An 11,452-nucleotide genomic window follows, 5' to 3' on the forward strand; every position below is an offset into this window, starting at 1 on the left:
TACATCAAAATATCAAAGCCAATTCAGACCATGTGCAATGGAGAAGTTGTATGCAAATTCCAAAACTTGTTTCCTGATACAGATTCAGAAGTTAATGTCCACTCAGGCTGATGGAGCAAATTCAGCAACTCTGTTGAAAGGGGCAAAGGAAAAGGAGTAACTTATGCTCCTTTCTTCACCGTTTCTACAGCAACAGTCAAAATGGAATTTGCTTATATCACAAGTAAGAGATATCTGTAAAATCAAAATGGCCTCCAGGGATCACAAAACTTATCATTTATGGTATGAGCCACCAGGCATTATGGTAGAATCGGAGACAGCAAAGTGTGAACTACTTGTTAATTCTTTAAAGGACATCAGAAGAATTCTGCTGGATCAGACCAAAGGCCTATGTAATCCAGCATCCAGCTACCTACAAGAGCCAACCAGATACTTCTAGAAGCCCTCAACATGAAGGCAGCACCCTGTCCCTGTCCCTCCAGAGCTATTATGGCTAAATGACAATTATTTTCTCCATCTTTTGTCCCCTATTCCATTTATGTTTAACATATGAACCAGCTGTTAAGTCACAACTATCATCTCCTATTCTAAATGGGATTCAACTCCCCACACCTCTACTGGATTAAATAGACAGGGTGTCATTTCGCTTTTTTTTTTAATGCTCATGCAGATTTAGTAAAAATAATTTTTCAAGCAGCTTACCTCTAGGAGCCATGGCTTGAGTTTTCTGTCCAGCAGAATGTCAAACCCAAGAACTTCAAAGCAAACACTGTCACTTCCTGGAGACTGCCCTGGTCTACACATACGGTAAGCATGAAGGACATGTGGCTCTGCTACTATGATTGTCTTCACCACTAATTCCTGGGGGGGTTGTACAGAAAACTGGGTTAGCAGAGTGGCGTTGTTTTATTTTTTTAAAAAAATCATTTCATTTTAGATCACATAAAAAGCAGACATTAAAACATATTCAAATATAGAAAGACTAGCCACATAGAAGTAAACACTCTAATCAACAGTCCTTTCCTAGTGAAATAATAAAAGCCCCACAGTAAATTAAAATTAAATGTGATGCTTTAATCAGAAATGCTGAAGTATTCTAGCAATTTTGTCATATGCCTTAACAAAGTATTGAATGTTAAATGGAGCTTCTATTTCTTTACCCATTTATCACACTCAACACATGAGAAAGTATCTTGCCCCTAAGGAATGATATGACTTCAGAAAGCAAAAATGCTATCAGATTTGCCTTCTAATATAATCCAGCAGCATGAAATGAATACATTAATGTCCAGTCAATGTACATACAAGAGCTTCCACAAATGCATCAAAAACAGTTAACTATCACATGATTATGTTTATTTATATCCTGCTTTTACCAAAAAAAAGGGACTGAAAGTTACAGTCCCAGCTGAAAAAGTAAGGAGTACTGTTAATATGTCAACATAAACATAAAAACAGCTACTGCATATTAGTTTTCTCTTACTGAAATATCATTCCAGAATTTGGAAACATCAAGGTGATTTGTTTGCAGAAATTCAGTAAACCACTTTATAGAGCGCTTACTGCCTTTATCTTCAGTTTCATCCCGGTCAAAACGCTCATTATGCTTATTCACAGAGTAGTTGGTCAGGTGCATATAAAGCTGGCTCTAAAAGCAAGGGAAGTTTTTAATATAAGGTTCCCTGAAATGTGAGTATTAAAAAAAGCAGTTAACAAATGTTTGGAAACAAAAGGGGCAGAGGGAGGGCCACCAAGGGGGAGAGAAAAGATTACATTATTAAAGATAAAAACATTGCACCATAACACCTAATTTAAAGCTGCTTGGTCTCAAGATGAAGTTATTATTGATGTCTAGCACAGGTTCTAATGCAAGGTGGCAAATATGAACTAGAATTACATTTCAGTAACTAGAATTATGCACTGATTTCACACACGATTTTGCTCATTTTTTTCAAACACAGTTCAAAAGCAACAAAAAAAAACAGAAAACTCAAGGTCAACAAAAGCAATTCACACTGCAATAATAGGCCACCTTTCCCTTCCTTCCTAGAGAGATTCGTTGAGCTTGTAAACAATTTTGCATTGTGATAGGAAGTGCTCTGTTTAACCATAACATCCACTTACCAGATTTGAATCATTGGGGGGATGGTACTTCTCTGTGCCCATTCTCACTAAACCATCATGATATAAAAATATTTTTAAAGGATCACAAGAAGTCACCAGAATATATATTCTTAAATCAAATTTGTAGCCTTCCATCAGAAAGGGCTTGTCAAGGTATTCCTGGACTATTAGGTGTTCTTGAGAATGCAACTTTTCTGCATTTCTTGTAAGAGAGATCCTGGTGAAAAGCATGAAGGCATATTGAAAACAATGAAAGATGAACAAACTGTCAAAAATGCACTTTTAGTTTTGACGATTTAACCAATCTTATCAATACAGCGATTTAGGTTTATCATTGGCTTAAAGCAGGCCTAAGAAAAAAAATTTGAGGTGGGAAACATCCCCTGACATTTCTGGGCTCCAACCCCCAACACTCACCAATACATATGGGCAGACATCAGGGATGCTAAGATTTGTGGGCTACAACATCCAAAAAGCTATGGATTCCCCTTCTGCCACATACACTATGCCAGCCATATGATAAGGTGTAATGAGTGTCTGGATGTGCCCACTACATCTGAGGCCAGAGTAAGTAAACAGTGTTAAATTACAACCAGCACATTGAAGCCTAAAGGTGTTACAACAATCCCTCTGTATCACCTATACTGTCACCACAGGAGATCAAAAACTATAGATTTAAATGAGCTTTTTAACTCATGCTGTTTTCCTTATAATTTATCTAACTTCTCTGCTGTAGGCTTAATCAGTTATATTTCCAGTTTCGAAACATGTTTACCCCCAAACAATCCTGACAAGTCAGCCTCTTAAGGGTTTGTTTAACAAATCCATGCTTAAATGGAATGAGTTGTTTTATCTTGATATCTTATTACAGGCTTCTTTTAAAAAGACCATTTACTTATTAAGATTGTGCTAGATAAAATAGGTGACAAATACATGTCCTCAAGATACTGGATTAGCATCATGAGAAAAAGGCAATTCTTGTCCACTATTTAATAGGTTAAATTTATTACTATTTTTCCCTTATATGAATAGCATGTTTAACAAAACTCTTATTACTAAATTTGCCTATTAGCTTCCCACAGAAAAGAAAAGCCATTCCTAACACACTAATAAAAACAATTCACACTAATAAAAACAGCAAAAGAAACACAAGATCAGTGAATCCATGACAAATCATCTTTATACTGCTCATACCCGTGCCCCATTGCCCCATTAGCTGGCTTGACTATGAACGTTTTCTGTCTGCGTTTTCTTTTGAGTTCTTTTACATAGTTCTGGAATTGTGTATACTCTGCTGGGAAGATCCATGTACGAGGAATAAAACTATATTCCTGAGGCTGAGATCTGATCATTCTGAAAGACAAACAAAAAAATAAGTCAATGTTACAGATGTTTAATAGTTTGGCATTTAAGCCTGCTCCATTTCATTCATTAAGAGACATGGCCTCTAGCAAAGCAAACTGAGAAAGGTTTACTGAGAAGTAAGAACCATTGAATTCACTGAGGCTCATTCATCTAGGTATGCACAGAAATGCAAATGAACTGTTCCACTGGAGCCAATGCCATCCGTTTCAGTAAAGTTATGCACCAAAATGATTTAAGATCAACCTATAATATGTAATATCATCACAAAATGTTAACTGGCAGAATAGCAACCATGCAAGCTTAGTGTCCGTTCATAGGAAATTGCTGCTCCGTGAACGATTCAAGGATGCTAAAGGTGAGGGGACGGTTCCCTGATGTTTCAGAAATGCTTCAGGCTTTCATACAGGTGCATTTCCCTGACATTTTACCGGCATTTTACTGGTGTGAAAATCTTAAGGGTCGCCAAGGTCAGAAATGGCTTAGAGGCACACTACAACAACAAAGCCCTGATTTATGCAGAGAGATAGGGGAGTGATAAATATATATGTATGTGAATTATCATTTCTTCCAGTCACTGAGATTTTCCAAAATAAACTGGCATTTTTGGCCCTTTCAAACAAGTATGGTGTTATGGTTCCAATATAACAGCCAAGGTTCAAGTCTATAGAATACTGGAATTTGCAGGTGGGGGAACTATTTAAAAGTCTAAGCCAGATAGCTCCTTTTAGTGCCTCACCAAACTACAAACTCCACAGGAACCCACAAGATGCAGACATAGCAGTTAAGGCAGAATCGTAGCACGTAACAGACTGCCTAAAAGTGGCAGTCTGCTGGCGCCACCGGGTGCTCCGCAAGGAAGCCGCAGTGGCCAAACTGCGCAGCTCCCTCACAGAGCAAAAAGAAGCCCCAAAATGGCACTTCTTTTTGCACCCCAGATGTGACGCCGCGAGGCGCTAGTCGCACACTCGCGGCATCACATCCAGGATGTGACATGCAGACGCTATGCGTCCGTTATGTCAAGATGGCGGCGCCCGTGTGGAACGGGCACCAACATTTTGTACGTCCCCAGTATGTACTAGGGTTAGGGGCATCAAGAAGTGATGCCCCTTCCTAACCCTAGTACGTCCTAGGGATGTACTATACGCCCGTCCGGAACGGCCCATAGTCCTATAATTGTGTAGTGTAAAAGCACCCCTGGATACACCCAGGGTTTGAGGTTTTAATATAATTATATGTAAAGGACAATGTTAAGAAACACAGAGGCAGTCTTATCATATCCCCCATGTGATAAACAGGAAAGCAAAGAAAGACTTAAGAGGTTTGCTGATACTGTATTAGTCCAGCTAGAAGGTTGTGCAGAACTCCTACCACGGGTGTTCTAATTACTTGTCTTGGTCGCAGAAGCTGAATAAAAATCCAAGCACAGCTGTAAAACCAGGACTGGAGCCAAAAACATCAAGGTCTTGGTACAATAGATAGCCTGTTACAAAGGAGCCCAGCTAATTGCACAATGAAGCACTTTAGAAAAAGAAAAATCAAAATTGGCACTGTAATATTTATTTTATTTCAGGATCCTTATAGTCCCAAAATATTGACTCCGCATTGATTCAATAATTACTGGCAAGGTACCACACATGTAAACTGCATTACTTTCTTGTTTACAGCTCAACATCTGTGATCTTCTTGACACCCTTAATGCCTTGAAGACACTGCAGTTGCATCTTCATTCGAACAAAGGTCTGGTTCAAAGTCATCACATGATTCCTCACTATCTGGTCATTTACAATATAAATTCTCTATACTGTATGTCAGAAGTGTCTTCACTGATAGTTACTGCATGTCAGGATATACAAAACCTCTTTCTGATTTGGGATGATCTGTGATGGCTTTAACACATCCTAGTCATCAAATGATGAACAGGCTTGTCAGAAACAGAGGCAAAGCCTCAACATTTTACATTCCAAAGTATACTAACCAATCGAAATAGACCCACATGCACATGATAGCCGTTCTTCCCTTAGGAATCAAAAGCACTGTTTCCAGTTCTTACTCAGGAATCCACAAAGGCAGCAATGGAGAATCCAATTAAAAGTCATTGTGGTACAGTTCCATAGGAGAGAGAATCTACTCTATATGGTACCTTCTGTTTTCTCAGGCATCATCTTCTCATTATGGAACTCATAGAAGAACCTCTAAAAGTTACAGAATTTAAATATCATTTGGCACAGACATGCCCTCCTAGAGCCTATGACATAACATGCTCAAGCCTTTTGAAATGCAAGCTAGTGGGCTTTGAACCAATTTTTTTTTCTTGTGTCCCATGCCTCAGCTTGTAAATGAATTAAAATTCCAGTCTGAACGGACAATTGTCTCTCCTTTATTTTCTGGACATTGTTTAAGGGAAGGATACTCCTCTGCTTAGGACTACAAATCATCACAAGAATAACCTTTCAAAATAAGATAAGCACAGTCTGAACATCTATTTCCCATAATCAAGATCAACATATTCTGGATGGGTTTGCACTCCCCCTCAATGGCAGATGAGTAGCCTGAGAAAATTCCATCATTGTTACTGAGCGCTGCAGTGGCCTTGGGGATCAGATTGCTATTGGCTACCAGATATCTTGATTCCTGAACAGGGACAACCTAGCCACAGTAATTGCTGCACTCATCGCTTCCCATTTAGACCATCACAATGTGTTCTACAGAATATTGCTATTACGAATGATGCAAACACTCCAGTTAAACAGGGCCAGTTCTAGATATTTTGCCACCCTAGGCGAGAAATACTCGCCTTGGCGCCCCCGAGAGCAAGAAGCAGGAGACCTAGGGGAGAGCGAAGGGTGCTTAGCACACATGCGCACAGCCAAGCACCCTTCACTTTCCTGGCGGCTCTCCTGCATCTTGCTCTCTGTGGAGAGCAAATGGCAGGAGACCCAGGAGAAGACAAAGGGCGCCCTTCACTCCCTTGCTGGCTCTCCTGTGTCTTGCTCTCCGTGGAGAGCAAAAAGCAGGAGACCCAGGGGAGGGCGAAGGGCGCCAGGCGTGCACGCACACACCCAGGCACCCTTTGCTCTCCTGTTGGCTCTCCTGCTTTTTGCTCTCAGTAGAGCAAAAAGCAGGAGAGCGAGTGGCGCCCCCGGGATTGCCTGGCTTTGTGCACACTCTCTCTCAGCCTTCCTTCCCGGCAGCGCCCCTAAACTTTTGCCGCCCTAGGCAGGTGCCTAGGTGGCCTATATGGGTGAGCCAGCCCTGCAGTTAGAGTAAAATGAGTCAGCCAAAACACCACACTGAAATTATATGACACTCATTCTAAAGGGCAGTGGCTGCCAATACATTTCTGGGCCAAGTTCAAGGTCTTCAAGCCCAAAATACCTTCAAATCTCAATATTAAAGGCAGTGCCTCTCCCCACTACTGAGATACTGTATAATGAGGGAAAGTCCTCTTTGTCCTGCCCTTGAGGAAAACCCACCATCCAGATACATGAAGAAAGGGCTTTCTCAGTTGTTGCACCATGGTTGTGGAATGTCTTCCCTATGAAAGACGATAGGCTGTTTTTGAAGTGCTTTAGGCTGTTTTTATTGACTGCATTCCATCCAGAGACATGCTGAAATAGGGCATGTTAGAAATATTCTAAATCATTAACTAATAATACAATGAAAATCCAGACAACATAACTTAACTCAGAACTCTAAAAGATTTTTTTAACATGGGCCTACATACAGTTTATATTCTGCTTTCCTGTGGGACCAGGATTCAGAGGGAGAGAACCTGCTTTTCATGCAAAAGTTCCAGGCTCAACCCAGACCAAAATTAAAAGTAGCAAAGATCCCTAAAATGAAAACCTGTAACCTACTATTAGCCTCAGTATACAGCTGTTGGACATGTGCTTTCTGTACCACTCCTTTTTTACATCCAGCTCATAAGACTTGAAAGTCCTTACTAAGAGCAGATGTAAATAGTATTTAATATTTAAGATTTCTCATCCTTGCCAAAAAGGAGTGCTTTCACACTTGGAGGTATCTGGAAGGAGGGGGCTATCAACCACCAAAATTGCTTTCATCCCTATGTGAGAATGAAAAGATGAGCAACCGTTCGTTTCTCATTTGTAGTTGTCTTTGACCAAATACAATTGTTGCAGAAAAGTCCTGAAATGTGAAAAGTCATTTTTTTAAAAAAACTATGTGCAAAAAGTCTTGCAGATTTACCCAGCAGAGAGCAAACTTTCAAAATGTTTCACCCTCATGTGAAAAAGCAAAATAAGTAAAATTTACTTCCTTAAATAAGAATACTGACAAATAAATCACAGATGGGGAAAACCAAAGGAGTTCTTCTAAGGGATTGAAGATTAGATTGTGCAATTTTACAATGGAGCATATCTCTGCAAAAGGAAAATTTAAACCAGCCACAAGAAACAAATAAACCGACTGCAACAGATTATGACAGTTCATGGGGTCTATTGCCTTATTTTGCTGAGGCACTGAATTGCACATCAGAACGTATTAACTTATCAAGGTAAAGAAGAATGGAAAGGTAGTAACAAAAATATGGAGCAAGACAGCACACTGCCACATACAATTGCCTGAGCTGATTTTTTCAGACATATCATTCACATGTCACTGTTCCTTTTTCAGTCACTAAGTTGCCTCTAGACATCATTATCAGAACAAGAGGAAAGAGGAGCTTTGTTTTGTCATATCTGCAGTATGTATACTCAAAATAACTACAAACAATGTTCCATGTGTATACAAACATGTTTTTCTCTGCTTCTATGACATTAATCCTTTGGGGAAAAGGTTAATTACTCACTTATAAGTTACTTCCCTTTTGCCCAAATGTTCTCTGTTTCTATTCCAGGCATCCCCATTTCTCACCTAAGGCACAGTTTGAGTTTGATTTCCAAGGGTAGTTTAACAAATTAGGGTCACAAGAACCTCAACACAGCTGGAGCTCCAGACAGACAGCACTGCTTCCAAGTGCTCCCATTTCTATGTATGGAAAGAATAGGCTATTATATTTCTTGAGTGGAGTAATAAGTACAGTGATCACAGAACATGAATTAAAAGGGAGAATATTATATTTCTCATTGTTGCAGCCTCCTCACCAGAAATAATGGGGTGAGGAGTTTCTGTTTTTGGAAGGCTCCAGAGGCAGTGTTTTTACAGCGCACCTGCGTTATAGGCAGGCACTACATACGTGGTTACAGCATATGCTAAGCCATGCTGGAAAAACTGCTCTCGCGCCCTGGAAGAAGTAATGGGGCGTGAGCCTGCGGTTCACACCCCACACCGCACCATGTGCACGAGCCCCATTACTTCTAATGGGGCTCAACCATATGCGTTTTTCCCTTACGCGGGGGAGTCCGGAACGGGTCCCCACGTAAGGGAAGGATGTGCTGTACTTTAAGTAAGTTGTCCCCAGCCCCACGGACTCCATGAATACTAGAAGAAAAAGAAAATTACAAGTAGATGTCCATTCATTATTATATTTTTGTTTCCCTTCTTTAAAAAAACCTTTTTGCATCGCCCAAGCCTTATGCAGCCCACAATGGATACTGCTTTTGAAAATGTGGCACCCAGCTGCACCAAAGTTGCCCAACCAATGTTAGTTGCATAAAGAATGAAAAACAATTAGGTGTTTCAACATTATATTAGTAGAAAAGGTATAAGAACTACTAGGACAACTCATGCTAGCAAACCCTCTCTTGACTAAGTCATAATGAGTGGCCCAACGCAGGTGCAATACTAGTGCAAGCATAATCAAAATAATGACACTAGTAGAATGATGGAAATGTAGTTTCCGTTAGGAGAATCTTGGCACCTGACCAGCATATCTCAACCTTTGGTACTCTGGATATTTTGCCTTCAACTCCCCAAATTTGTGACCATTGGCTATACTGGAAGATACTTCTAAGTGCTGAAGTCCATAAACTATGGAAGGGCTGACACTGAGAACCACCACACTAGAAGAATGACACCACTAGATACAGCCCCATATAAACATCCTGAGGACAGTATGTTGAAAGACTGCCTATGACAACATATCATATTGACAGACTGCATATGGGACTTCCATGATTCAGATTGGTTAAATCTCTCCAGGGCTCTTTCTAATTCTTCACACACATAAGCCCTATTAAGCTGTCCAATTCTATTGCCTGCTATGGAAAAACTTTACACTACACAGTATGAATGCAGGAAGAGCTGGTCCATCTAGTCCACCATCCACTTTCCCACAGTGGCCCACCAGAAGATTCCAAGAAATTCACAGGTAGGATATGAGGGTTGTGCCCATTAGGTCCGTTAACTGTTCATACCAATTAACAGTACTACACATAACTTCTGAATACAGATGATGTGACGAGGAAAGACTGAAAGATCCATTTCCAATGGATCTTTAACAAACCACCAGGGCCCTGGTCACCTACTGAAAAGCAGACTTTGTAATCTACATTCTAGCCAAAAGCCCCCCACTGTTTGTTTGTTTGTTTTTTAAACAAAAGGGTAAATTACTTGGTCATGTTTCTTGCTAAGAAATCCTTCCTACAGATCTCACCCATTCCTGGAAAATGGTTGATTCTCTGGGAAAGAAAAGAAAAAGAATACAGACATTAGAAAGGGGACCTGGGACAGATGAATATTTTAAACTTGTTGTCAAATAGGTTGCTACAAGTACAAGAGATTATTATTAGTTATGTCAGATAGGCCTTGAAAAAGTTCTTCACTAGCACTGGTCTGTTGTTATTATTACACCTCATCATGCATGGAAATTTTCTTTAATACCACATTTGATATTGCTATAATCACACATGGAGGGTTAACAACATTCTCCTCTTGGGCAGAGGCACATGGCTCTGACATCCCTGGGGCAGTTTTAAGTTTAAAGGCGCTATCCAGAGTACTAAACCCTACTCCCCAAATAGGCTCAAAACACAAGATAACTTCTTTAATGTTCACAAAAAAAAAACTTGGAGTGGGTTCACCAATACTCTGGTATCAGAGCCATCTGCCTCCACTGCTAGGAGGAGATATATGGAAGTTGCCACAATGATGCCAAACAAATCTACCAAATTTGTTTGATCTGCCAAACAAGTGCCCAAACATACTGTCCTTATGGTCCTATGCCAGCTGTTCATTGCCATTAACTGTGTTCTGGGCAATTAGATTTTCTTTAAGTAAAAGTGAGACAAGAAATTCAGAACAAGTAGAAGACGAAAAGTCCAAAAGGCAAGAACAAGGGGGAAAGGGATAGTTGAAATTCTTCCCAGCTGCTGCACCCTATTTGGCACTCATGACAAGAAACTGTGGATAGCTTATTCCAGTGGTTATCAGTTTAGAACAGATATATGATCTGATTTGTATTAAGGGATTATTTATGTCTGTACAGAGATGTACAACCATCATACCAATTTATTTGTTGTATGTAACGGATACACCAAGACTTCTCACGTTACCTGCTTGCAGATGAACAAGAAATGTTAATATTGTCCTTCCTCATTCACTGCACCTGATAAACTTGTTTAAAAAAGGGCAATCCACCTGCACCATACATATAATCAATTTGCACATTCTCCCTGTATAAGACACTTTGCGACCAATACACCAGACAGACATAATCAGGAAACACTGCTCTTGCTTCCTGCAAAAAGGTTTTGTGTGGAAGCATTCTATAAAAAGCAGCCATCCAATATTTAGCCTTTCTCCTCCCAAGCTCTAAACAAGGCAGAAATATTATAGTTAGCCCAGGAAGAAGATGTACTAGATATGCCTTTTTTTCCATCACTAAAGTCTGTCATCAAAGCACTTCTGGTTAACAGACTTCTCCTACATGCGAGTTATTCCATCAGAGGGCAGGATGGTTTACCAATTGAAAACTCTAAGCCAGCTTCTTACTCATACAATATTCTACCTATTGGCCCATTTAATACTGATTACAATATATCCCCTGGATATACCAGGCACA

At 40.0% G+C, this 11,452-nt stretch overlaps 1 protein-coding gene across 8 annotated transcripts in view; it reads right to left on the minus strand.

Annotated features, from left to right (window-relative positions):
• TTLL7 (tubulin tyrosine ligase like 7) overlaps positions 1–11,452 on the minus strand; it is a 104,891-nt gene that overhangs the window by 55,509 nt on the left and 37,930 nt on the right. For 7 of the 8 annotated variants that reach the window (XM_042463366.1, XM_042463364.1, XM_042463369.1 and 4 more), the window contains 5 exons: positions 10,003–10,070; positions 3,319–3,477; positions 2,125–2,341; positions 1,484–1,648; positions 703–861 (listed from right to left, as the gene is read on the minus strand). In XM_042463366.1, coding sequence (XP_042319300.1) covers positions 703–861; positions 1,484–1,648; positions 2,125–2,341; positions 3,319–3,477; positions 10,003–10,070 — 768 coding nt within the window. The remainder of the gene's footprint in view (positions 1–702; positions 862–1,483; positions 1,649–2,124; positions 2,342–3,318; positions 3,478–10,002; positions 10,071–11,452) is intronic. The other variant, XM_042463368.1, reaches the window with a different exon arrangement.

This window comes from Sceloporus undulatus, chromosome 4 (genome assembly GCF_019175285.1).
Source record: "Sceloporus undulatus isolate JIND9_A2432 ecotype Alabama chromosome 4, SceUnd_v1.1, whole genome shotgun sequence".
NCBI lineage: Eukaryota > Metazoa > Chordata > Lepidosauria > Squamata > Phrynosomatidae > Sceloporus > Sceloporus undulatus.